Raw genomic sequence first — 27,526 nt, 5'->3', positions numbered from 1 at the left:
CCAGGCTCACACATCAGACTCAGTGCAGTGTGTTACCCTTTAATGAAGAGCTGGGTCAACTGAGCCACCACTCTCCCCAAGACCTCCCTGCAGCAGATGGCCCTCACCATGGCTCCCTGTGAGGCAGGGTGGCCCTGTGACAGCCAGCCCTGCTGAGGGGTCAGTCTGCAGTGGCCTAGGAGAGGCATTCAACTCTTAGACCTAGGATGTGGCAGCAGCAACGAGGCCAGAGGCAGCTCAACTGAGGTCAGGAATGGTGGAGGAAGCAGACAGGAAGTGTGGGGCTCTCCTCCTTCCTCTCCGAATCCCAGTGCAGCCAAGGCCAGTGTTCAGGAACAGCACAGTCTCCCCAGGGGCCTGGAGGCTCTTCCGGCCACTCTCTGGAAGCCCTCAGTCCCCAACTCCCTGCAGACCGGTGTCATAGGGTCCCTGGACTCGGGAAGCAGGCTAGGTCCTACCCCACGAGCCTTGAGGCCCCTGGCCTAGGAGGTGGGTCCAGCAGGGCCGAGGCCAGAGCCACCAGGAGACTGTGAGTCACCTTCCACTAACTGCTTGTCAGTCACTACAGGCACCTAAGAAGGTGGCCTCTCCCCCCGAGCTTCCAGGGCTGCCCAGGCCGGGCTGAAGCAATAGCAGGCCGTGGCTCCTGGGTTCCTATAGATCTGTGACCTTGTTTTCCACAGCAGCTGCAATCTGCTGGAGCCGATAGCCCAGCTGCATCTTCTGGGCCGTGCCATCCTCCTCCAGGGCAGTGATGATCTGAAACAGAGACCGATGCCATCAGGGGAGACTTCTTTGGCCAACATGTTTGCTGCAAAATTCAACAGCCCTCCTAAGATGCTGTGGCACAAGTGGGATAGGAAGCCAAGAAACCCAGCCAGTTACTTCACGTACTTTCTGTGACCTCAGGGCCTCGCCAGCAGGAGGGGTAATAACATCAAAGCCACCGTTTCTGGACGAATAAGGTAGGAAATGAAGGACCTGACTCAGTACCGAGCCCCTCAGAAGCCCTGATGCAGCCATCCTGGCTCACCCACCCGCCCGGCAACAGCATTTCCCAAGTTCCTATCTGCCTGGTGCCAGACAAGGGGCAGAGACCCAAGAATGACCAGACACATGTGCTGAGAAAACAGACACTGATCAAACACCAACCACAAATTGGGGGCTGCCACCAAGGGAGCCAGTAGGAACCGGAGGGCAGCAGCACTTTGGAAAACAGCCACTGCCCACTATGTCTCCACGAGGGGACATGCCTGCATTACACTCTGCCTCCCCCATGCCCCATGCCATGGCCCATACCATGCCCAGGAAGACTGTGGGCCATGAGGCAGGTTCCTCATCTCTGAGCAGCAACAGTCACTTCACTGGTGCCACACAAACATCTAAGTGGACTATTCCATCAGGCACCCAGCAGGTTGACTGGCAGGTGCTCAGCTCTTTAGGCCCAGCCCAGGGATCGTCCAAAAAGATTCACCAGCTCCAGTGTACCCTCACACCCCAGCCCGTGTGCCTGGACTCTCCTCTTCTCAGCTCATGCAGCCAAGCCAGGCCTGCACCTGCATGTTGGCCGTGCCCAACATGCTGCCAACTCAGCAAATGCACACCACCTCCAGGCCCTGGTAGACCCCTTGGCCCCCACAACCACCAGCACTGTGCCTCGCCATCCTGCTGGGGAGCCGGAATGGGGAGTGGTGGGACAAGTGAGAGTACAGTCAATGCCAGGAAACCCGCCTGGAGAACACTTCCCAAGCCGCCCAGGGGCCCGGTCCCCCACTACGCTGTTCCTGGGGAAGACCAAAGCCCCCACCATGAGTCACAGGGTCAGAGCCCCTTAAGTCTCCTGGGATGCCTTGGGTCAGCCTCCCAGTTGGGGCCCAGGGCCTGCCCACCTGGTCATAGTACTTGTTGATGTACTTGTAGAGTTCATGCAGGGCCACTCGCGCCCCGAGGTCTCCAGAGTAGTTCTAGGAAAGAGGCCAAATGAAAGGTGAGAGAGATGAGGGGTACAGACAGCCACAGGAGGTGGCCCAGGACCCCAGGGAAGGGTTGGGGGAGAAGGGGACCTGAGAGGTAGGGAATGGGATGGGCACTACAGTGGGAAGCAGAGTCCCCTCCATGGCCCAGGGACCCCAGGCCAGGCGTGCCAGATGGTGACAGAACAGGGCAGCGCCAAGAGGGTCTCCGTGGTAGGAGGACAGCTCAGGTCTACCTGCTTCAGCAAGGTCTGGGGTTTCCACTGGAGCCCTGCCTCTCTCAATCCCTTAAGGTTCTAGCCCAGACCCTCTGCCACCCAGGTGACTCCAGAGCCAAGTGGCACTGATGTCACTTGCAGGCTGACAGCCCAGCATGATTCTGCTCTGGCCTAACTCAAGTATTTCCTGAGGTCACTCTCAGGCCCCTCCATGGGGACATCTCTGAGCCTCAACTTCCTCATCTGGATGATGGAGTCAGTGTCACTTAACTTGTGGAGTTCTTGTGAGGATCAAGTAAGACAATCAAAGCACCCCATGAAGGGCTTCACACACAACACCCCAAAATTACAGCTGCTATTAGTGTTGTGGTTGTGGCTGTCATCACCATCAACATTTCAGAAACATTGTTCGTAACTCCCTGGAGTTACATTTTAGGGCTGTTTTAGGAATGGGGGAAGTGGAGGGGACACCTGTGCCACCAAGGGAGGCACAGCAGTGGGAAGACGCACACAGGCAGACCCAGGCAGGCCTGAGGCTGAATCCCAGCTACCTTACAAGTGCCTGGCTGAATCAGGGTATATGGCAGCTGCCAGGACAAGACCCCTGCTTGTTCTGTGATGAGATGGTGGGAGCTCTGGTCTTTCAGTGGCAGTTGGAACATTCTGTACTTATGTTTCCTGCCCCAACCAGCTCACAGGGCTACTGAGGTTCCCAAGGGCTTCCTTGCAAAGGGGCAGTGTGAAGTGGACAGGACTGTTGTGGCAGGAGGCCTATGCCCAACCCAAGAAGCAGAGGGAGGCCTTACCCAAGACAGCTCAGCCAGGACAGAGTTCATCTCTTGGTCGCTGGCTGGGACAGCCTGTCTGATGTCTGCATAGTACCTGCCAGAGAGACAGGGCACAGCAGCTGCTGGGTAAACAAGCCCACTCCCCCGCTCCCCACCAGAGCCCACCCCCCGAGTCTCAGCTGCACACACCCTCCAACCTCTACCCACCGCACCCTCCAATACCTTTCCACCATCTGCTTGTACCGGGGGATGTCCCGTGCATACAGAAGTTTGTTGATCGGGGAGTCCTGGACATAGCAGGAGGACAGAAAAGAGGAAGGAAGGAAGGATGATCACCTGTTCAAGTGATCAAGTGTCCTGGGTTTCCCAGCACTGCTTCAGTTTTGAAAAGGAAAGTCTCACATCCCAGGAAGCCCCTGAGTCCCGGAAAACCAGCTCAGGTGGTCACCCTAGCCTACTTCCTTCCGCGGAAGCCTCCACTGCTCCCTCCCCTCCACCAACGTCCAGCCTCTGATGTCATCAGAAATAATTTCTCGGCTCCACATGCCTCCATCTAGATCCAGCAAGAGCCCGGTATGCAGGGCACGAAGCTGCTGTTCACTCCCAGGGTCATCATGTTAAAAGTGAGTGAACTGAGACCCAGAACATTACCTAAGCGGCCACAGACCACTTCACTCCCCAGTGGCTGAACAAGGATTTGAAGCAGGTCTGTCCAGTCAGTTTCCACCACTTTAACACACCTAGACACAGCCTCTACCACTGAACTGGGTTCAAGTCCCAGCAGCCATGGGCTCTGGGCAGCATACTTCTGTTCTCAGGACCTCTCCTCATCTTAGAGCTGCTGGGAAGGTGAGAAATATCTCGAGGTGGCACTGCCCACCGTGAGCAGGGACCCAAGGCCAGCTCCTCTTGTCAACCTGAGTCAGGATTCGCACCTTCTCGACAACTCCCCATGGGGGAACCCTTGGCATTCCTGGTTGGGGCTACTCCTGAGCTACCCAGGAACCATCTGCTGTTCTGCTGGGAAGGGTAGGTACTGGGAAGATCTGGTAAAAATCCCAGCCACCACATAGGGTCTACCCTGGAGGTGGCCCTGCGGGTCCTGGTGTGGACCTTTGGTTCTTAGCTCATTATAGGCATGATGACAGCATCTGGATCAAAAATGGCTCCCAAAAGACAGTGCTACAATTTTGAACAGAACTTTCTGTTTTTTTTGTTTTCAGACGGTCTCGCTCTGTTACCCAGGCTGAAGTATAGCAAACAGCGCAGTCATGGCTCACTGCAGCTTCAACCTCCCAGGCTCAAGTGATCCTCCCACCTCACCCTCCCTAGTAGCTGGGACCACAGGCGCACACCACCACTCCTGGCTAATTTTTGTATTTTTTGTAGAGACGGGGTTTTGCCATGTTGCCCAGGCTGGTCTCAAACTCCTGAGCTCCTCGGGCGATCTGCCCACCGCAGCCTCCCAAAGTGCTGGGATTCTAGGTGTGAGCCACCGTGCTCAGCTAATTTTGATTTTTCCCAGAGGTGTAGGGAAGTATCTCTCAAGAGGTCCCTCGCCGACTGAGACCTGGGGGTCAAGGCTAAGCAGAGCCCCACTCATGGACCTGCAGAATTACACGACGGCCCTGCCCACTGGATGCCTGAGCAGACACCTTGGGGACCTCATATGTCAGGGGACTCCCGGCTTTGACTGCTGTGACAACAGACTCCCAACCTCTGTGCTCCCGGACAGCTCCGACTACTCAGTCTCCTGTACTTCCCAGCTCTCCTCCTCACACATCCCTCAAACCGTGACACCCCCTGGACTCTCTTCCCTACTGCCCTACTGGCAGGCAGACACCTCCAGCACCCTAAGGAACCAAACCCACCCAGCAGCCCAGGGCTGCTTTGGGATTGAACAATCCATGTCTCTACCTGGAAACCCCACAAACACCAGACTCACCTCCTCCAAGTCTGAGCTTACCATAGCCAGAGGCCCAGGGATCATGTGTGACCCCCCCCTCCTTCTTCCTCATCACCCACATCCAACCTTCAGCTTCTGCCTGCCCTGCACCCTCCTGCCCAGCTTGAACCCAGCCGCTGCTTGTCAGAAGGACAGCACAGCGCCCTCGTGGGACTCCCTCCCTCAGCTCATCCATGCACAGCAGCCACAATGCTCCACAAACTCTCAGGTCTGGTCACACCACTTCCCTGTTCCCAAACCTTCTGTGGTTCCCACTGCCACAGGAGTGAGTCCTGACCAACTGGCCCTGGCCTACTTCCACGCCTGGCCAGCACTCTATGCCCCAGCCACACCAGGCTGCACTTGCTGCCCACAACTTCAGCTGTGAATTGGCACACAATGCCCCAACCTCTTGCTCATCCCTTAAAACGGAGGCAGCCCTGGGATGAAGCCTTGGCTTGGAAGGTCAGAGGTCTCCCCGAAGTCCTCCTTGAAGTTCTCAGAAAAGCCTAGAATCTGAGTGCACACACAGCACTGTCCACCCTCACCCATCCCCGTCCACATCCATCCCAGACTTGCTCACCCGGCCCAGCTTGTGGTCGGCCAGGGTGCAGGCATCCATGAAGGTCTGTGCAATGACAAGGAGCACCGCATCCATGTTATCAGATGTTTGCACGTCGAACACAAACTGCGGGTTTTTTATTATATTGATCCAGAACCTCAGAGGCAAGCTGCGGGTGGGGCAGGCATGGCCAATGAATGTGCTGGGGAGGCACAAGAGAAGACCCCCCACACACACCTAGAGCCCACCCAGCACCACCCTACCTGTTGGTCTTCCAGATGTGGATGGTGTCCTGGTCGGAGATGCCATGCTGCTGGGCCTGCTCATCCAGCAGGTCAAAGAAGTACTTCACAGCGAGTGGCACGGGGCGGCTGGTGCTGAGAATCACCTGGAACAGGTCGTCCACAAATTTCTGCAGGGTGCCCTGTGGGAAGCGGGAAGCAGAGAGGTGTGGTCAGCAAAGGGCCCTCAGCAGCAGCCCAGCCTCAGACACCCCCCGGCACTGTACCTGCACAAACCCCAAAGCACCCCCAAATCCCACGAGTGGCCATGCTCCCCCTCAGCCCAGGCCCCACCACCTTGGCAAGCCCCACGCCACCTTCATGGACAGCAGGCGGGTCAGGTAGATCTCAGGGATGGCCTTGGCACGCTCACGCTCCCCACCCCGAAGGCTGCCCCTCCGAGGCCTGGGCGGCTCTGGCTCATCACTTGGTTTCACCAGGTGCCAGGGCCGGATGCCCCCCTCATCTACATCCTCCAGCATTGGGGTCCCTGTGCCAAGAGCCCACAGCTGTCACCCTTCCCCAGGTGGCACCTCCCCAGGCCCCCTGGTTCTTGCCAGCTCTCCCAGGGGTGGGGGCACCTGGTTGAGAGCTTCCCTGGGCAGAAAGGAAATAGGCACAAGCCTGCCCTGAGGCCCAGAGGACCTTCCCCATGACTCTGGGCTGAGCACAGCAGGGACAGAGGGCCGTGTTGGGGGCAGTACTCACGCTCTTCAGGGACATAATCCTGGTTTTCCCGGAGCACATGCTTGGTGAGGCAGGGGACGAGGGCCACAGTTGCTCCATCCGGGACCTGCTGAGCACAGCTGGTAATCCCTCCACCAGCCCCAGCTCACCATGCCCTCCTCCAGCTCCCACCCCTCCTACCTTGTAATGCTGCAGTGTGTTCAGGCGCCTCCATAGACCCTGGACCTCAGAAGTGACATCCTCATCAGAAAGAATGAGGTGTCCAGCCACCCCAGACCGCCACTCTGCAAGGGCAAGGCAGAACTGGGTGCAGGGCTGGAGGATACCCTTCCCACAGTACAGCCCATCTCCTCCTCCACGGGGACACCAGCCCCTCCATCACGGGGCAGTCATACTCAACCTCAACCTCTCCAAAGACCAAGAGCAGGACCCCTCCCCAGATGAGAGGCTGTCCAACAAAGATGTTCCAAAGCCGGCTTCTGCCCACCTCCCAGCATCCTCCCCACCCTGAGTGATGAGCTGTCCCTGCAGAGCTGGTCTGGGGCCAGCCCAGGCCCAACACTGGCTCAGGTCCCCAGGGGCTCTCCACGCCCTTACCAACATCAAGGGTGCGAGGGTCTGGCCGCTGGGTGAGAGACACTCCTTTATAAAGCTGGTCCAGCATCTTCTCCTTGGCCTGGGAGATGGTGTCACAGTCCAGAACCTTCACGGGCACACCCTGGGCCTCTCCTGCCTCAGGCCCCACAGCCAACAGTGCATTCAAGGTCTATGCAGGACACACAGGAGTCGTCAGGGTTCATGTACACTCAGGATGACCAAGACACAGACCAAGGGCAGGGACAACTCATGAGGGGCTGCTGCCTCTGACCCCCATGCACCACACATTCCCTAACTCTCGTCTCTTCACCTGCCTGCCTTCCCCAGGGACAGCAGCTTCCTCCCCATTGTGACCCCAGCACCTAGCGCAGAGCACTTGTAAATGACTACAGGGTAAATGGCAGAAAAAAAGGAGTGAGCACAAGTCCCTCATTACTCAGATCCCCAGGTCCCTGGCTGAATGGGCCAGGCTGAAGGAGCTTCGGGAAGCCTGCATGAGCAAATATTCCCACCCATCCAACAGGGGAGGGGTTCAGCAGGCCTTAATGGGGGTTTCCCGCAGGAACCCTTGTGCGTAACTAAGGGGAAAGCAACCCAGAGAGAAGACCTGCCAGAGTGGGGCTGGCTTGGTGGGCAAGGCCACATCCCTGGTAGGAGGGCCAGGCCGACAGGGTCAGGCCCTGGCACAGCTCAAGCCCATGGTCCAAGGTAGGGCTGGCTCCTCTTAAACCCTGGTTGTGGCTACCCTGGTTCCATCCCTAGTCTGGGGCACCTGGAGGCCTTATCATCAAGGTCTGTTCTAAACTGCCATCCTGCTAAACTAGTCTGATGGGCTCTCACCAGCAACCAGCCAGAGGTCACCCCGCTCTACATCCAGGTACCCACATCAGAAGCTGGCGTCCAGAGCCCACACACCCACACACTCTCCACCCTCGCCCTCACCGCACTCAGACTGCAGGCCACACACTTGCACACCCTCACCAGGGGACGGTACTCCACATCCTCTCTAAGCAGGCGGTTGTCATTCAAGGTGTATTTGGCCTTGCCTGTCACACTGTCCACTGGCCCCTTATCTACTTGATGCTTAATTCCTCGAAAGAGCATGTACAGAGGCTCCCCTACAGAGTCCTAGGAGAGCACAGGCAGTTAGGGCCCTCCCGGCAGGTGGCAGAGGTGTATGGGACATGACGCACACTGGGAAAGGGGACAGGACACGGGCTTAAGGGGACTGAAGACAGGCTGAGCAGGAGTCTCTGCTCTGGCACAAGTGTCCGAGCTGCATGGTGGCTGAGGGCTTAGCAGTTTAGAGGGCCTGACCCTCCCTAGACAGGAGCCCTGTCCAGCTCTGCCCCCTCACCCTCACGAAGGTGTACAGACAGATGGACATCCAGTTGGTGAGCAGCTTCTCCACCACAGTCTCTGTCCTGAGATGATGGGAAAGGGGAATGCCAGGGTCAGCAGGTGGGGCTGCAGGCCTCTCTATCCTGCAGACCCCCCAGCCTGAGGCCCCACCCCAGCTCCAGCTATCCAGGGCCACCCAGCCCCAACAGCCACACAGACCTCCGCAGCATCAGCTTGGGGTTCTTGGCCACATACTGGGCAACCAGGTCACTGAGCAGAGTGCGGAGGATGTCAGTGAAATACTCAAGCTTCCCATGCAGTGCCACAGTGAGCAGAGACGCCACGTAGGCACGGTCCCGAGCTGAGAAGGTGCGCTGGCTCTCCAGCGTGTGGATGAACTGCAGCCAAAGAGAGGGGGTGGGAGAAGGGGGTTGGGGGACAGAAGGGCGGGCTCAGAAACCACGCCCTGGAGAAGGGGCAGGGTCAGGGGCAGGCCAGGAAGATGCAGGTGGGGGCACCTTGGTGAGGAAGAGCTTGCTGTTGAGCAGGTTAGAGAGCTGCCCCAGCCCTTGCTCCACGGTGGGCCGTCTGCTCTCAGGCACACCCAGGTCCCGGTGCAAGGGCGACTCGCGGTGCCCGGGGAAGAAGATCCTCTCCGCATACACCTTGTAGTCGAGGAAGGGGATGCCACTGCCCAGGAGGTCACTGGTGAGATCGGTCATCTCGGTCATGAGGTCTGTTGAGCAGAAGAGGCCAGGTTTGGGCACCAATCCCATGTGATGGGAGCAGGTTTGGGCAGAGCCCTGGAGGGCAGGGCCCGTTCTCCTGGGCACACCTGTGAATTCCTTCTTGCAGCGGTCCCGCACGCTGCTCTCCAGATTCTCCAGCTGGATCTGAACCTTCTTATAGTCCCTCAGGGCCTGTTTGCTCTTCCTCCTGCTCAGCACCAGGGTCAGGAGGGGACAGCCGGATGAGTCCTACTGGCCCAGGCCTGCCTGACCTATCCCCAGGCACACCCTGGCCTCATCCACCACAGTCCAACCCAGCCATGCCAGCCAAGCTCAAGCCTAGCCCAGTACAATTCAGCCTTTCCCCTCCCAAGCAAGTCACAAACACCCGTGCCCCGTCTAGCCCAGCACAGTTTAGCCTAGAGATCAGTCAACCACAACCAGGCCAAATCCATCCCACAACCTATTTTTATAAATAAAGATTTGTTAGAACACAGCCACATTCATGTGTTTTCATGTCGTCCCTGGCTGCTTTTGTGCCACAGTGGCAAAGTTGAGTTGTTGAGCAGAGACCACTTGGCCTACAAAGCCTAAAATATTTACTCTCTGGCCATTTACAGAGAATGTTTCCTGACTCCTGGCCCAGTCTGTCCCTTCCCAGTCCAGCCAGATCCCACGACCTGCCCCAGCCCAGCCACATCTGGCTGCACCCACCTGTACATGAGGACAATGATGATGACACCCAGAGCCAGAAGAGAGGTGCCCACCCCCAAGCCCACCTGGGCTGCCACAGGAAAAGCCCCAGGGCTCTCGCCATCATACTGCACGTGACCCAGGGAGAAGCGCAAGTTTCCCATCTGCACCTGTGTCGGGAGCCGCCTGTAAGCAAGGGTTCAGCCCAGGTCAATGCCCAGCCCGGCCAGGGACCTGCCCACTGACCGTGAACTCAGGCAAAGAGTCAAGTGCCTCTCGGAGGGCATGGTGCTGTGGCAGGGGCTGCTCCACAGGGGGCTCACAGTACAGGTGGTGCCGGGTCAGCGTCTTCACTACACAGGGGCCGTCCCCTATCATAGCCACCACCTCCTCCTTGGACATTGCAAGGTCCAGGTTCTCTCCCTGGAACAGAGGGTCACCGATCAATCACTCAGGACCCTTCCCTCAGATCCTGTCCTCCCCAAATGTGGGAAGGACCCTGAGACCCACTCCCAGCAGCAGGGCTGACAGCCTCTCAGCACCCGTCCCCTGCGTGCAGGCCAGTCACAAGGTGTCCTCCAAGCTGCTCCTATCACCCTTGGCTGCCCTTTCCTATCTTTCTTCTCCAGAACGAAAAATCTGGAGAACATAAAGCTGTCTTCCAAACCCTGCCCAGTTACCTAACAAAGCCGGAGCCCCCACTCTGTGTCTGATGACTCACCAGGTGGGTGATGATGGCATATCAACCTGTGGTCTGCCCGCATGCCCGTCAGCTGCCCACTGTGTATGTCCAAGACACATGCCTAGTGCATGTCTATGTGAGCCAGGCTGCCAACTCGGGGATTAGCCCGATGGCCTATGTGGACCACGCCACCCAGCTACTGCACAGGCCAAACATACAAATGCAGTCATTCCAGAGCCTGCCATGGAGTGCATCAGGACCCAGGCCACCAGCCAAGCAGTCAAGCCCATGCCAGATCCTAGGCTAGGCACCTCCCACCAGCCCCCTCTGCCCCCGACACAGCAAAGATGAGGAGCCATGTCCATCCACCGGCCCTTGCTCTACTGTCTCAGCCTCTCTACCACACACAGTAGAGATGTCCAGCCAAGGGAAGGGTCTCGGGGCCCTGCCAGGTCCAAGTAGGAGCTGTACCTCCACAGAGAACACACTCCCAGGCTTGTGCCGGAATGGCATGGTGGGGTCCTCAGGGTTGAGTGGCTGCAGGGTGGGGTCAGCCTCGTAGGAGAAAGGTGTGGGGTTCAGTGTTGCAAAGTCAAAGATCAGGTTGTCAAGGATAAATTCCACCCGGACCCAGGGGTCCTCGGGCAGGCCTGGGAGGGCAGGTGTGCGGCATGTGATGAGCTGGGAGGAGTTGACATGGCATGGTTCCTCAAACTGGAAGGAAGACAGGCAGGTTGACGGGGGGCCAAGCAAAAATGGGAAGAGCCTCCTCTGGCACCTGCTCTGGCTATCCCCAGGGTGTGGTATAGGGCGAGGGGAGAGTGTGGGGTACCCAAGGGTGTCCTGCATGCTGGCCACTGCAGGAGGGTCCAAGAGAACACGCCGTCTCCGGGACCACGCGACGCCTCCGTCCAAGCCCCTGGCTGGGCTGCAGCATTCTCGAGACCACGGTCACCCGGATTCTTGGTGTCTGTACCACGTCCAGATTCTGGCCACGGACCGATATCTCACGTCCTCCACTGAAACAGACCATGAGCTTACGTAACGTAAGATGGCTTATGTTACCTGGACCTAAAGCACAGCCCAGTCCCAGCTAGGTCAGCTCAGCCCCAGCCCCAAACCACATGACCCCCTGCCCCTACCAGCAGCATGGGATTCTCAGTGCCCCAACATAAAGCCCTACAAACCCCCACATAGTGGAGCTGCAAAGATCTCCCTGCCACCTGCCATGCAGCCACACCCTTGGCCCAACACCTGAGGAAGCTCTTGGTGGGGCCAGCAGAGGTGATGTTGGGGTCGAAGGTGTACTTGAACTGTCCACGTTGAAGCCTCCGCTCCGTGGCCCCAAACCACACAGCCACAGGGAGCGTGGCAGGTGCGGGGCATGGGCTGGTCTCACACCGCAGCTGTTCTGACTGCTGCCCCGGCAGCCTGGGAGGGGAGGTGGGAATGAATGGAGGGGCGCAGGCAGGGGAAACTTGGACCACTCAGGCCCCAGCTGGCTTCCCTCTAGTGCTGACTGCAGTCTCCACCAGGTGTCCCTGGAGGTGCACTCCCACCACAGCCGGCTAGGGAGGGTCCAGCCACTCTCTGAAGAAGCAGACTGGCCCTCTTCCCCTTTCTGCTCTCCCCAGGATCCCAGACCCCTCCATCTTTCCCCTGGAGCACATGGATTTTTGCAGGATGAGGAAGTGCCCCTCACAAGTGACAAGGCTGGTCTCCAACCACCACTCGGATGTCCTCCAGCCGCCCAGTCAGGAGCTTGGAGCCATTCAGGGTGAGATGGGTGCCCCCAGCTCTGGGGCCGCGGGTTGGGAAGATGGAATGGACCTTCGGGTCCTGTGGGAAGGAGGACAGGGAGAGAGATAAGCATCAGACCAGACACAGGGAGGCGGGGACAGCCTGAGAAACAGGATGGTCCAGGACTGGCAGCCCCACCAAGGCAAAACCAGATAGGTTGAGAGGAGTCACCAGAGGGGGTGGCCCGCTGGCAGCTGGGGGTGGCTCAGCAGTCAGGTACCTGGTAGGCAAAGTCGTGCTCTGAAACGCCACGTCCTCTTCCCAGCACCTCCACCGCTGCGGCGCCGGCCACCTCCTCCCCACTGGCCCCGGTGATGCACACGAGGCTGTAGGCACACAGCAGGCTAGGGGGTGCCAGGCTGCATCGAGGGCCCCTCAAGCTTACCTGGCAGCCCCTCTCCCTGCCCCACTGTCAGGCGGTCTTCCCCTTCCCATCCTCCACAAGATTGACAGAGACCCTCTCTCACTTTGGAGGGAATTCTTTATGACACATCAGAAGGCCTTGGTATCTGAGAATTAATATTTGTGGTTTCAATCATTTAAGTTCAACCCCAGAGGCCCCCAACAAGGAAGAATTTATCTGTGGCATAACTTTACAAAGGGGCCCTGTTAGCCTGGTTGTGGGGTGAGCTGCTGAGCAAAAGAGTGGGCACAGCTAGCCGCCCACGTCCTCTGCCACGTCACATGCACAGTACCCACTCAAAGCATGGTAGAAACTTGATTTATTCAGGAAAAAGAGTCCCTGAAAGCCTCTAGTCAGACAGAGGAATACATGTGAAGGGAAAGTGAACCGTCTAAGAAAATGCTGGTTCTTAGCCAGAAAACAGAAGCTTGGGCAAATTAACTTCCAGAGTGTTAAGCCTGCAGTGGCTCAACTCAGTGACATTGTCACAGTTGTTGCAAACACTCTAGGAAGACGCAAGTGACATGTGAGCCACGCAGAGGAGGCTCCAGACAGAATATATGCCAATTGCTTCATAAATCACAAAGTCTTATGGTCTGGAACACTAACAGTCTAGATAGTCACTGTAAGTTCTCAGTCATAACACATTCAGGGGACACTCCATGCCTAGCAGAGTGGTTCTTTATTTCAAATACAGATTCTGGGGCCCCACCGTGGGCCTCCTGAACCCAGATGTCTGAGGGGCAGTTGAGGATCTGCTCTGTGTTGGTTTGGGACAGGGTCTGCAGATTACCCTGATATTCAGCCAGGTTTGGGCCCTGCTGCTTGTGGACATCTCCTTAGGAATGTCCTGCACATGTACCTTTGGGGCCTGCAACCGCTGGCCAGGTTCCCATAACCCAGGAGCCCCAGGAAGGCAGCAGGGGTCCCGAGAGACGACAGTGGAGTCTGGCCCTCGGCAGGTGTGCCTTTCTGAGGTGTGCCTTCCAAGTCTACCTTCCTGAGGAGCCTGGCAGCCCAGGACAATGCCTGGGGAAGAGTGAGCTGGTGAGAAGGCCAGCCCCTGAGTTTATCTGTCTGATCTCAGGGTCCTGCTGCCACAGCTATTAATATATCCACAGTCCCTCAGAAGACCAGGTGAGCAGAGCAGGAAGCAGAGCCACCAGTCAGCTCTGGGCAGTGACAGGCCCAGGAAGGATTCCCCAGCAGCCCATGCCAGGAACTTACAGGTCTGGTGGGCGCCCAGGGTCTTCAGTGGCAACCCTGGCACTCAGGCATTGTGGCCAGAATCAAGGAACAGGGAGACAGTGGGGCAGATAAGCGGGGGATGGAGGCCCCAAGCAGAAAAGCCAACCGTGGAGGCCCCAGGCTGTGCCATGCTCCAGCTGGGTGCAGCCAGCTCACCTGCTAGAGACCTCGTACTCCTGGGCAACCACAGCACAGGGCACTCCAGCCACCGTGACCATGCCCAGCACATCCTGCACATGCTGGCCCAGGTTGGAGCCCCTGATGGTGACACGGGTGCCTCCGTCTACAGGCCCAGTCAGTGGCTCCACCTGTTCCAGGACAAGGACTGCTCACCTCTACTCAACTGGAAAGGCAGCCCCAACCTCCCACCTTTGGGCCCCCACACCCTCCCTCTAAGGGCAGCACTGAGGAAGGGATGGCCAGCCTTTCAACAAACCGAGTGGATGAGGGGTGCTGGGCACTGGGTGGCCACAGCCTCAGCCTCACCACAGGCCTCCCGGGTCACACAACGTGGACGCTCCCCCTCACACCACACACAGCCATACTGGGGCATGGCGGTTTGGCAGCGGCTGCAGTCTCCATGTCCCACGGAACAGTCATACAGTACCACTGGGGGTGGCAGAGACGCACGTGAGAGGCAGGCCTGGGAGAGCCCTGCTACCGCCACCAGCCCAGCAGCCCGCAGGTGGCTCACCATGCAGCCCCTCAGCACTGTCCACACGCAGACGGCCGGCCCGACGCAGAAACAGCCCCACACGGAGCTCTGGCTGCAGAGCCTCATAGCTGAGCTGGAGAAATTGGAGTGGGTTCAGAGTCAAGCACTGGGGGAAGCGTCAGGCCTGGGGAGGGGGTAGTCAGAGAAAGGACTAAAATGACCAGTTAGGAGCATAGGGTCAGAGGGACCCCATGGGGCCACAGGTTGGAGGGCAGAGCCAGAAATGGAGTATGGGGACCCCATGGGGCCTCAAGTTACAGGTCAGAGCTGGGATGCAAGGACTCTACGGGGCACATGGTCAGAGGTCAGAAATGGGTGTGCAGACTCCCTCAGGGCGACAGGCACTCATGGTGTGCACCTGGTGCTGCTGGCAGGTGACATGGCACTGGGTATCTGGAGGTGGCTCACACTCGACCCGGGCCTCAACCACCACCTCAAGGCCCTCCAGCTCCATCACACACTCATTTTCTCCTGGGCCGTCCTGAGGGCAGAGAACACAGCTGTTTGGGCAGTTTCAGGAGCTGGGTCCAGGGAGTCCTGTAGGTCGCCCAACAGATCCCCCAGCACAGCCTCTGGGTTGGAGTTGAGCCCTCGGACTCTGCCCTCTTCCTGCTCCCCAGGGCTTGTGCAGAGTTTGTCAAAGCTAAGGAGGCTGCAAGGACAGCGGCAGGCAGGACACACTGACCTGGAAAAGGTGAAGGTTCCTGCCTAGCAGCCGGATTTCCCGCTCCACATGGACCGGCATCAACGTGGAGCCCTGAACGCTCTCTACACAGGGGCAGGAGCTTGCCCCCGAGGTCACCTCTTCCTGCAGGCACCAAGGGCAAGGCAGTCTATGGAGCCCACCCTGCCCAGCTCAGCCCTCTGCCTTGCCAGATTCCAGGGGCAAGGCCTGTGTGGGGCTGCAGACTCCACCCTGCCCCTCGCCCCCTCCCAGTGCAGAATCACAAGGCAAGCTAGGGGTAGCATCTTCCCCACATCCCCTCCCCTGAGGCCTCCTTCCTGGGCTGGGCCTCACCAGCTCCCAGAGCCCGGGGGTGTCATACTGGTAGTCGAGGCTGGACGGGAGGATGAGGGGGGCGGGAGGGCCCTCAAGCTCTGCTGAGTCTCCATCACCTGAGAGGAGGGTGGAAGTGGAGAAGGCGGGTGCGTCACCCCCCGTCCACTCGTCCGCCTCGGGCAGCTCGCTGCCTTCTCTCGTCAGCCAGTCCAGGGCGGGCTTCACGGAGCCCATGGCCCCTGGGAAAGTGGTGGCAGGAACAGTGGCAGGGGGCAGGTCCAGGGGCACTGTGGGAGGAAGGGCCTCAGGGCCAGGGTCTGCAGGGGGCACTGCTGCTACCTCTGAGGGTGACAGCGGGGAGGCCAAGAGGTCCTCAGGTGTGGCTGTGGGTCTGAAGTCAGTGGGGGCAGGGACAGTGGTTCCAGGTCCATTTGGGGGGTTGGGAGGGGAGGGCTCCTCATGGAGAGGCGACTCTGTGGAGCTGGGGGAAGATATGGGGCCAGAACCTGCCCACGGCCCCCAGGGGCTGAGCAGGGAAGGACTGGCCCCAGGTGAGATGTCCAAAGTTGTGGCTGTGAACGGAGCCCCAGGCTCCACAGGAAGGGTATTAGGAGCAGGGGTGACTAGGGCTTTGGGGGCTGTGGGTGGGGAGGGGCTGGGTCCGTCTCTTGCAGGATGGGCTGGGGAGACAAGGGGGCTCTGAAGGGGAAGGCAGAGGAAGACAGGAAGGGCCACTCAGCAGGCAGGCGCGGGACAGGATGCAGGCAGGCACAGTGTATGTTAAGAGGAAAGGAGACCAAGGAAAAGAGAAATAAAAACATCCCATTAATTCTCCACAGGAGAAAACTGTGGGGAAGGCTCCAGGGGTGTCTGTGCCGAGGTGGGGCATGAAGGCCAGACCTCCCCTGCCTCTCAGCTACAAACGCCCTCTCCCAAAACAGGCGGGATGTATCGGCGGCTGTTCTCCAGGGAGTCCGTCACACACAGCGGCTCTGGTGCTCAGGACAGAGCCTCACATAGGCAGACAGACCCCAGGCCATAAGAAAAACTCTCACACTGGGACCCCTAACCCACCCCCGTATGGCCCAGCCCAAGGTCACACTCACCTGATGGCTTGCAACCATGGGCCCGGTATCACACGAGGCCTTGTGTGTGCACAGGTGCTGCCAGACACACCAGTTACACCCCCAGCGGCTGCTCACACAGGCCTGGCACCTGCACAGAGCACAGCCATGGGGCAGGGGTCGCCACGGGGAAGCCCAGGCCTGGGGACAGGGCGAGGAACTCACTGTGCAGATGGGCGGAGTTCAGCGACCGCCACACAGTCATAGAAGGAGAGGGAAGTTTTGGCGATCACAACGGCGCCAAACCTGAGCTCCACGCTCACGGAGACGTGGTCTGCAGAAGGGGAGAGGGCCAGGGTTAAGCAGCAAGGAGGTGCACTCAGACCCAGAGCCGATATCCTGAGCCCTTGAATGGGGAAGAGGACCCGGGGTGAGGGAATACAGTCCAAGGGCACAGAATGGAGGCTTCAGGTGGTTGGGGAGTGGGAGGACTCAGAGAAAGGCATTCATTCATGGCTCTTTGCCTGGATTCACACCTTAACCCCACCGCATCCCCTGGAGCAGGGGCTGGCCTCCCCCAAGGCTGGCCCATTCTCTCACCCACCGGCTCCTCTTGGCAGCATTGGGGCCTCATTAGGGTCTGGGGAGGGGCACATCACACCAGAACCAGTCAGCAGGGCAGGACTCTGATGTTCCCCAAAGTGGCAGGAATATGACTCCCCTGGCCACAGGGGTGGCAGGTCTGGCACTGATAGGAAAACCTGCCAAGAGAGCCAAGGACAGACACACTGTTGGGGCTAGTGGGCAGCAGACCAGGGCTCACATTTATGGGGAACCCAATGTGGACAGGCACCAGCAGTTAACAGACCTCAGGCCTCCCCAAACACCCTCTGGCCTGAGTTAGAAATACATGGGCAAACTGAGCTCCTAAAAGAAGTGACTTGTGTGAGGCCATGTGGTATCTGACATGTCTGACACCAGGATCTAAGATCTCTACCCAGACCTTGATGCCCAGAGCCCTCCCCACCAGGGCCCTCCCTATCTGATCATTCACCTCCCTCGTTTCCTCTCGGCTGATGTTGGCAGGACTCATGGCTGCCACTCGCAGACAGCCCAGCTCAGACTGGAAGCTCCATAGCCACTGCTCTGGGCCCTGGCCCCTTGAGCACTCAGAACTGCGACTGCACCTGAGCAAGAATGACCGGTGTCTATCTGTGACCCTCACAGGCCACTGGGAGTTCATAGGGTAGGGACTCCTACAATCTGGAGGACCTGGGCAGGGCCCTAGAGTGGGTATGATACAGGTTCCTGTGTCTGCCCTGGCAGGGCACTGATGCCCAGTGCAGAGGATGGGGGTGGGGAATCAGGGTGTCTGGGGATCAGGGGTTGAGAGTCAAGCACTAAGGTTCAGGAATTCTGGACAGGACAATTATGCAGGAGCATTGTGGGCTTGAGGCTGGGACTGGGATGGGGTCAGGAATCTGACCTGCCAAGGAGCACACACCACCCACAGTATGGGTCCCTGTGAGCAAGGCAAGATGCACAGTCCAGGTGCTGAGCACAGGAGGCCACGGGAACCTTCAGAAGCTGTGACAGCAAAGAGGACCTGAGGCCAGCAATCCAAACACCAGTGGCTCACCCACAAATGGGTCTCTGGCCCCACCCAGAGGCCCCTCCCAGCAGCCATGCCCTTGTTTATGCCTGGCACTCACTGTGCTCTGGGTCATGACATACAGGTGCTCAAAGTTCCCATCAAAGGTGAGGTCTCTGCTAACTGCAGACCCCTGATGGATGCTCTGTGTGGAGTACGACTGGCCATCGCTCCCTGGGCCCAAGTAGACCTGGGATCAGAGACCACAGGGTCTGGGATCCAAGTCCATGGGCAGAGGCCCAAAGCCCTCCCCTCCTCCACCCAATCGAAGTAATTTACAGACAGAATTTCCTCCTGGGCAGTCACAGGTCATACCAACCAGCCTAGCGGGGATGGAGGAAAATCACAGGTAAACACCACCCAGTCCTGGGAGAGCAGCTCAGGTCATCTCTCCTGGCCCAGGGGTCACAGGGATAGCTTAAACCAGGCTGGGTCCCCAGCAACCTGTTCCCTCCAGACTCTGGGACAGGGGCCAGTACTTCCTGTGGGCTCACCCTGTGCAGCTGCCCTTGACTATCACCCAGGAAAGCAATGGTGTGTCCATCTTCCACGGTGACTGCCACAGCTGTTAGCTGAATCCCTGGCCACTCCAGAATTGGTGTGGCTTCCAGTGGGACCCGGCTCGCCATGGGGCTGGGCGTATGGTCTGAGCCACAGGGATAAGCATCCAGGGTGTCCTATAGGCAGCAAGAAGCATCAGGAAGGCCCTCCCTGGATAACCTCCTTGGCCACATCCTCCCTGGCCAACCTCATTCCCTCCCGCAGCCGCTCTGGTAGCTCTCCCTATACAACAGTGTCTTCTCTGCTGGCCCTCCTGGGACAACCCCATCCCTGTCCCCAGTCTCTCTGGGCCCTCCCTAACAACCCTTCCCTGGACAATATCCCCCCAGGTACATCCTTAGCCCTATCGCAGTGGACTGATCTCCAGTTCTGCTCCAGTCCTTGGGCAGTTTCCAGTGGCTCCTTCCCCCTCTTTTGATCCCCACCGCTGCCTGTGGCCCCACCTTCTCCCATCCCTGGCCTGGGAGTGCTTCCTCCAGTTTCTGTGGTCACCTTGCTCCTGGACCACTTCTCCAAAACCTCTCACAGCCTGCTCTTCTGCTCCAAGTCCACTCACCGGGGCCCTCTCCTGCCTCTCACTGACTCAACCCTGTGTGCAGCTTCTTCCCTTTTTTATCCATCCTGAGGCTACAGCTCATCAATCCCGACCTCACCTTCCTCTCCTGCTCAAGAGCCAAAGGTCTCATTCCATTATAGGTCCCTGTCCCTACCCAAGAACCCCCAAACATCCTCCCAATCCACCTACACTAGGGCCACCCCTCCAGCATCCTAGTCCAAGCCCATCTAGACACTGCTGCCACCCGCATGCCAGGTTTGTGGTAAGGTACCACTGCCCAGGAAACACAGGAAGCACTTAATATCTGCTGATCTGATCATCCTCGTGCTACCACCAGCTGCCCTCGGACACTCTGGGCAGCTCCTTGGCTGCAAATACTTGGCCAGTGGCCTCAGAGAGGGGGAAAAGCAGGGCAACACTGGAACTCACCACTGGCAGCTGTGCACAGTCAGAATTGACATCATACTCGATGTAGGCCACCTCGGTCCCATCCTCAGCACGGCCCTCCCGGGTGTAGCAGGCATCTCGCGTGCGATTAGCAAGCCGATCCACCTCATCCAGGGGGAAGGCACAGAGGGCAGAGGCTCCAGATGCCCCAGCAGCCGCCAATGGGGGTCGGCCCACAGTGGGGGGTGCAGCTGAGGAGAAGGCTGCAAAGAGCACCTCCCCATGCGCCACCTCCCTGGACGTGGCCACAGCTGCAGCCTGGATCAGCCCGTAGTGGCCACCTTGGCAGGCCAGAGGCAACTCCACATAGGAATAGTAGTGCTGGTCCCGGAGGCACACTCGAGACACATAGGCACGAAAGGCTCTAGACTGAGCCTGCAGGTCCCGCCGCAGGAACAGGAAGTAGGCGCTGGCCCCACGTGCAAAGGCACTCACGAAGTGGTGGCTGTACTCAGAGAGGCGGCCCACTGCCAGCTTGGCTGTCTCCTCATAGGAGAAGGCAGCTTGGGGGTCCGGCGGCCACAGGGCCCGGGTTGTGATGGGTGGAATGCCACCCCCCACACCCCTGCTGGTGTATCCTCGCCCCACAAACAGGAGGGGCTCCCCTGCCAAGCCCTGGGCTACCAGCCCCACCGTGCTGACCGCAGGATCATTGGCAGCCACATACTGGGTGTCCCCAGGCCGCTCTGGCCGCAGCAGCAGCTGCTCAAGCTGCCCCAGGCGCCGCTGCTCACAGACCCCCTGGTGCACGCTCCCGCACACCACCAGGGCCCCTGGGCTCACCAGGAGCAGCTGGTTCGGGTTGTTGGTAGGCTGGGCCTGGGGGCACTCATCAGGCATCACAGGTGGCAGGCAGTCCCTGCTGTCTAGCACAGGGCCGGTGGACACTGAGGCCTCCAGCTGCAGCCCAGGGCTCAGCTGGAACAGGAAGTTGGTGGCCCCCAGGTAGAGGGTGCCTGAGGTGGGGTCTCTTGCCAGGTGCTGCAGATACGTGCCATTGGGAGTGAAAGCAGCTGGTGGAAGGGGCTGGAGGGTGAGGACCCACCCAGCCCAGAGAGCCTGGAGAAGAGCTGGGCCCAGGGCAGGCATGGTCACCTGGCAGGGAGACAGGTCGAGAGAGTGGGGCTCATGTGGCTGCCAGAGCACCCTGGGGCCACTGGTAAGGGATAGGACTGTGGCGTTGCCAAGATGCCCCTCCTAACCTAGGGGGTGAGCAGAGGAGGACCAGGCTTCTTAGACAGGCACTATGTCCAGGATGACCTCAGGACCACACACTAGAACGAGGTCAGAAATAGGAGATACTTCCTAGACAATACTGCCCATTCTTTGCAGGCACGATTCTCTAAGGAGACCTGCACCCCACTCACCATCCCCCCAGATCAGAGGGTGAGGGGCTGGAGAGGCCATGCCCAGGAAGCAGGGTCTGGATGGAGCAGGAGAGCAGGTGATGGGAAGGAGGGGCCCAGACCCCAAGAAAGGAGAGGCTCTACATGGATGAGGGTTTCCTAGGCAGAAGGAGGAAGGAGAGGGAGGTCTCCTGAGCCAGCAGAATGTTAGAGCAAGACAAGAGTTGGGGGCAGGGCCTTTCAGGCCAGGAATCCAGAAGGGTAATAACCACAGAACCAAGAGGCCTGAGAGATGTGAGAAGGCTCCAGCTCGGAGGGGTGGGGCCTGAAGGGCTGCACCCCACCTCCGAGTGCCCTCAGAATAGGTAAGAGTCATGCTGTTCCTAGATATCTAGTGTGAGGTCAGGCTCACCTGGCAGGGCCGGCTGGATCAGGAGACAACAGCATGACCCGTGTGGGAGTCACCTAGAAGAGGGGAAAGCCGAGTGTGAAGCTGGGGCCTGGGCTGCAGGCACATGGAAGCCCTGGGCTCCCCACTGGGGAGGCAGCACAGAAGCACCCCCTCCCCACCGCCCAGCCTGCTGGTGGAGCTGGGCCCAGCCTGGCCCCTGGCCACCAAACACATTCCACAGAGGACGCCTCCTCGGAGCCCACACGAGGAGGGGGAGGGCGGCAGAGCCAGGCACCCGAGGGGCCTGGGAAAGGTCAGCTAGGAAGGAGCCCCATGGCTGGCAGGGTCCAGCCAGGCCCCCAGCATGGCCCTCTCCCTGTGAGGTCCCTCTCTCTGCTCAAACTTCACCTTGTAAAGGAACCCAGGTATACACCCTCTACACGGCCAGGGGCTGTCCCAGCCCAAAGGGCTACCAGCGCTTCAGCAGACAGGCACTCGCACAGCAAGATGCATACACACCACCCACCCTGCATGTGTACGCCTACAACACACACACACACACACACACACACACAGAGATGCAGATGCCATCTATACACACAGCACAGTGACACACACAGACACAGCCACCCATGTTCAAACACCACATGAAGACACATCCATATCAACACACAGGAACACACACACATCACACTCACCTGAGACATTCAGACCACCACTCACATTTAGACACACACACACATTCATGCACACTCCCCTCGTTCGAGAGTACTTAGTTGGAGCCCTACATATAGAGAGCTGTAGAAGCTAGGCCATCTCTTGCTATTTCCTCTCCTGCACTTCAGAGTAGTGCCAGGACCCAAGATGTGGGCTAAGTGGAGTGTGTCCTGGAGGAAGGTGCCATGCCTGGCTGTTCCCAGGCCCATCACCAGGACCTCCCCAGACTTTGGGTGCCTGCTCTCTACACAGACCCCTTCTTGGGCCCCAGCTGAGGCTCCTGAGTCCCTGAACCAAGAAACTATGGCAACACCACCTTCCCCAGTGGTCCCCAGCCAAGAGCACCAAGGTTGGTGAAGTGCTGGGACAGACAATGCATCTCAGACTGGGAGACACTTCCCCTACTTGCCTGTGCCCAGGCCACGTTGCCCAGCCCCTCCCATCACCCAGCTGCCAAGCTGCCTGCGCAAAATATCAAGTGCTTGCTTCTCCCAGGTCGGCTCATCCTAGCTGAGGCCTGAGCAGCGTACTCCTGAGGCTGCCCCAAAGTGAACAGGGCTGGGCACAAGGCTCAGGGGAGGGTCCAGCAGCCTGGTGGAAGCTGGGACACTGTGGCCACAGCCCGGTGGGAGCAGGGGGGCCGTGGTCACAGCCTGGCTGGGCACTGCTCCCGAAATAGCTTGGGGGTTTCCATTTTTAGTGTGCAGAAAACAGGGCAGCTCTATGGGAGCAGGAACAAGGCTGCCTCTGTTTGCCACCCAAGGGGGCGGGGGGGAAGGGGGCAGCAGGGAAAGTCTTGAACCCGGCCAGGATCCCAGGACTGTGGCAAGACCAGGCTGCCCAGGAGCCCCCCACCTAGTTTCCAAGGGATGAGGAAAGAAAGTTTCTTCCCATGGGAAGACAGAGTCCACCTGAGGATGGGCAGAGGTCATCTCTTGCACGGGGCTACTGTTCAATTCTCCTGCCACCGCATGCCAGGGATGGGCCTTGGGCACAGGGTCCCATAGTTAGACCAATTCTCACTCCTACATGTTTACAAATATTTGCTCAGAGCCTACTGCATGCCAAAGTTCTCCAGCCCTCAAGGGGCAGCAACAAAACCACTCCCCATATGTGATATCAAAACTGGATTGATGGATGACAGAGCCTTGGGAGATGAAAAAATAGTAATAATAATAATTAATTAAAAAAAAAAAAAACACTGGATGAGGAGACAACAGGAAGAAATGGGTGGGATCAGAACAGCTCCTGGCCAGGCCACCGAGGAGATCGGCCGCTGACCCACTCCAGGGAAAGTGGTCAGGCTTCTGCAATCAGTCTCCCTGTGAATCAGGACCTAGCACCCCTTGCCCCTCCACACATACCATGGGTAGCTGAAGGAGGAGAGAAAGAAGAGCAGTGCGTTTTTCTCTTCCATTTCAGGCACATGGATTTCACTTTATCTCTGCCACAGGCCACTGAGCAGCTCCCAGCCCCTCCAATCTAGCCTCCCAACTCCCAACTTCTTGGGGCTTTACTTGAGTAGAATTGGAGTACACCCCTCCCCCAAAAGCCTCTGGGGCACCCCAGAGCAGGAGGGATAAAGGCCCACCCCTCCAGTCCACACCTCTCCCACCCGATCCATGCCAGTGCTCCCCCACAAATACCCTTCGTTCCTGCCAGCCTGAACTGCAGGCTGCCTCGCTCCTCCAGCTGCCGCACAGGCTCTTGCCGCTGCCTGGAATGCCCACTCCCTCGCTATCCCATTAACTCCTACACCAACCATCTTCTAACTGGGGAGCCTCCCCTGTCCTCCCAGGCTTCTGAGGAGGCCCCTGCATGCAGTGGACAGAATGGACACACCTAGCCAACACTCTGACAGGCACGGCTGCTCGGCCTCAGGCTCTCCGAGCCTCAGATTTCCTAGCTGTACAATGGGAAGAAGGATTGCTCTGACCAGTAAACATGATACAGCATGTGCCTGGCATTAGTGATGCCAGCCAGGGTCACTTTTCTCCCAGTTCTACCCTCCTACTCTGGACTTGAAGCTCCTTGAAGGCAGGGAGTATGCTTTCGATTCAGAGGCCCCGGCAACTTGCACAGACTTCAGCACAGACCAGATGCTCCCTGCATGGTGAACGTACCCCCATTTCACAGCGAAGAAAACCCAACAAATAGGGGAGATAGAAGGCCCACAATCCCTCTAAGCCACTTGGTCTCTCAAAGGGAAGACGTTGGCCCCACTTTTGTTAATGACCAGGCCAGGGCAGACTGAAAAGGCTGATCTAGAACCAGACCTCACATCCCCAACTTACACAGCCTGGATCTCCTGCCCACTCCCAACATCTGAGGCCCTGTTCAGGCTCACAGCCAAAGCCTAATTCTGCCTGTGCCCAGGCCTGCCTGGAGTCTCTTCTGGGCCCACCCTACTCTGAACCTTTTCAGGGGGCCCAAGACTGCCCAACTTTTGTCTGCAGAGCAAGCACCTCCCGGACCCCCGTGGAGCTGTCCTCGACAACAAAAGGGGCTCACAAACCCCGCCATTCCGCACCTGCAGAGGGGCCATAGGACAGCCCACATTTGCCTTGCTTTCCAATTAGTGGGAAGCCGGCCTTCCCGTTTCACCCTCCTGCTCAGCTTCCAGGGTCCACTACAGAGGTGAGTTATTCATTGACAGTGCAGCAGTGCCCGCTGCTCGCCCTGTTTTCTGTGTGTTGAGGAGGGGTGGGGAGATCCACCATTTACCAGGCACCTGCGATGACCCCAGGCGCTGATCGATCACCCACTGAATATGTCTGTGTGTGGAGAGGAGGGCCCCCCTCTGGGGGTCAGCAGGCTCGAGGTCTGCCTTTGTCAGTCCCACCGGGAGCAGCCAGAAAGGGCTGTTACTACTGAGGGGAAGCCCCGACCTCCCCACTCGGCTCGTCCTTGACCCTCCCCAACCCCCGGACCCCGAGGCGAGGACCCCATCAGTGGCCCTGGGAGGGCGGGGAAGGGGCCGGCCGGTCCCCGGTGGCGGCGGCGAGGAGGGGGCGCGGAGGAGCAGCTCCACCTCCTCAGTCTCCCAATCGCGTTCCAGGCGGAGCCGCCAGTTTCCCTTCGCGCGGAGAAGTGTGGTCCCAACTCTCAAAACCAAAGTCGCCCACCACTCACCCAGGCCGCCCCTGCCCGGCAGGATCGAGGCCCCGACCCGTTCCACCTCTGGAGCCCCGGTCCTCGCCGCCCCGGCCCCGAGCCCCGCACTCACCACCCGGCCAGGCCCCACTGGATGTGCGCGCCGAGGCGGGCGCCGGCCGCTCCGCGCTCGGGCTCCGCGCGCAGCGGCCTCCCCCCGGGTCTGGCGGAGCCGCAGCTGTTACCCGGAGACCGAGGGGCGGAAAACTGCGCCCGCTGCCCGCCCCTCCCGCGCGGCGCTGCCACCGCCGGGAACAAAGGAGACAAAGCCGCGTCGGCCGGGCCCGGCTCCGCTCCTTCCCCCTCGCCTGCCGGGCTGCCCTCCCCCCGCCCGCCGCCCGAGCCAGGCCGGAAGCAGCCCGGAGAGCCGGGCGCGCGGCCCCGAGCCGCCCGGGACCCCGCATTCCAACCCCGCGGGCTCAGCGTCTTCCGAGGGCTGGGGATCCGACCCCTCCCGCACGCGGGAGGGCGGGGGCGGGTTGCACAGCGGCGGTCGCCATGGCAACGCCGGTAGCCCAGAGGGGTGAGGAGTGAACCCCGGGAGCCAAAGCCGCCCCGCCCCGTCGGCCTCACCTGCGCGCCGCCTTGGAACCGGAACTGGGAACTTTCCCGGTTACTAGGGGCCGAGGCGGAGGGTCGCGCTCCGCACCCGCAGGTGCTGGTGGAACAGCGCCCTGGCCTCTTCCCGCCGGTCCAGAGCCGGGTCGCACCCGGGTCCCTCACCTGCCCGACCCGTTCTCCTGCCAGCGCCCGGCCTCGCCCCGCGCCCGGAGCTCCTTACCCGGCTCCGGTGGTCATCCTCCCCAACTTTCTTTACCTGAACTCCGAAGCGCCTTGTTTCTCCCCTGCGCACCTGGCCCTGCCCACCGCCCCTGCTCCCAGTACTCCCCAACAGCCAATCCCTCCTTCCGGCCCCACCTCTGGCTGTTTGAGAACATGGGCTTTGGACCTGGGCTTGCGCCATCAACTAAGCCGTGTAACCTGACACCAACCCCCCCCAGCCTATTTGCTCACCAGCAAGTGGGGGTGATACCACCTCTAGCGGGGCTGTGAAGGCAGGGCACCTGGGCTGCAGAGGCGCACAAGCAAGGGCTCACTTCCTTCCTTTCTTCCCAGCCCAGGACCCAGACCTGGACCCATCCCAAGCTGAGAAGCATTGAGCAAGTCTGGGCTCTCTCACTGGCAAACACCTGGGCCTTCTGCGGGAGGAAACACTGGCAGAAGGGTTCTCTCCTGGGGACCATTTGTCCCCTGTGCAGGGCCATTCACACCCTGGCACGCCCACGGCTAACTCAGGAGCCAGAATCTGGCCCATCCGATTAGGACTTTTGGAGGACTTTGGCTAAAAGCCATTGGCACAGCTTCCTGGGAGGCAAAAATGTCACACGCATCATCTGAAAGCCTCCAAGGCCTCCACAGGCTAGGTGAACCTCAATCAAGAGATTCAGGTCATCCACACTGGCTACTGCCCTAGAGCTACAGACACCCTCTTCCCACCTCCCGCCAGCTATCAAGGGTCTCCCGTCAGGTCACCCCTTTTCCTCCACTCCCACTTCCAGCATCTGAGTCCAGGTGCTTAGCACCTTTTCTGCAGCAGCATAGCAATCCCTCCCTGGATCCCTCACCCTTAGCCTCTCACCTCAGACTGCCAACTGGTACCCCGGGCCTCTGACTTCATGCTGCGCAACTCCCCCACACTCATCACCACCCCAGCCAGGACAGTCTGCCCCAGTCCCTCACCCACTTTGGCTTTCCTGCCTATGTAGCTCGCAGGAGCCCCCTTCACATGCACAGAATCCCTCCCTCCCCAAATCCATTCATCCAAGCACACACCCTTCAGGACCTATCTCACCTCAGAGGAAACTGGGTCTTCCAAACCCCACAACCCCCTTCATCTGTACACAGATACGATACCTACTGCCCTATGAGGAATGTGAACACTCTAAGCGCAGGGTCTTTCCATCCCATGCCATTCTGGG

At 59.3% G+C, this 27,526-nt stretch overlaps 1 protein-coding gene across 3 annotated transcripts; it reads right to left on the bottom strand.

Moving 5' to 3' along the window:
* Positions 1-23: 23 nt before the first annotated feature.
* PLXNB1 (plexin B1) lies at positions 24-26,408 on the bottom strand. Of its 3 annotated transcripts, none has more exons than XM_025375911.1 (38): positions 26,365-26,408; positions 21,699-21,751; positions 19,923-21,035; positions 18,871-19,053; positions 18,438-18,566; positions 18,212-18,312; positions 17,780-17,912; positions 17,330-17,486; positions 16,951-17,059; positions 16,768-16,876; positions 15,680-16,360; positions 15,347-15,469; positions 15,020-15,142; positions 14,641-14,734; positions 14,383-14,555; positions 14,103-14,254; positions 12,516-12,621; positions 12,198-12,334; positions 11,750-11,926; positions 11,343-11,514; positions 10,967-11,209; positions 10,060-10,236; positions 9,835-9,983; positions 9,228-9,328; positions 8,911-9,128; positions 8,612-8,790; positions 8,409-8,475; positions 8,033-8,179; positions 7,052-7,220; positions 6,635-6,738; positions 6,476-6,560; positions 6,085-6,257; positions 5,750-5,910; positions 5,508-5,655; positions 3,202-3,266; positions 2,998-3,073; positions 1,890-1,964; positions 24-759 (listed from the first exon to the last, which is right to left on the bottom strand). In XM_025375911.1, the coding sequence occupies exons 3-38, from the start codon at positions 21,027-21,029 to the stop codon at positions 655-657; spliced, it is 6,408 nt and encodes a 2,135-aa protein (XP_025231696.1). In that variant the 5' UTR covers positions 21,030-21,035; positions 21,699-21,751; positions 26,365-26,408; the 3' UTR covers positions 24-654. The 3 variants fall into 3 exon arrangements, with proteins under 3 accessions (XP_025231696.1, XP_025231694.1, XP_025231695.1); XM_025375909.1 differs by lacking the exon at positions 26,365-26,408 and adding an exon at positions 25,621-25,862 and having other exon boundaries at positions 11,328-11,514; XM_025375910.1 differs by lacking the exon at positions 26,365-26,408 and adding an exon at positions 25,621-25,832.
* Between the last annotated feature and the right edge of the window lie 1,118 nt (positions 26,409-27,526).

Source organism: Theropithecus gelada, chromosome 2 (assembly GCF_003255815.1).
Source record: "Theropithecus gelada isolate Dixy chromosome 2, Tgel_1.0, whole genome shotgun sequence".
Lineage (NCBI taxonomy): Eukaryota > Metazoa > Chordata > Mammalia > Primates > Cercopithecidae > Theropithecus > Theropithecus gelada.
The sequence above is the reverse complement of the archived record's forward strand: the minus strand, read 5'-3'. Positions and strand labels throughout refer to the sequence as shown.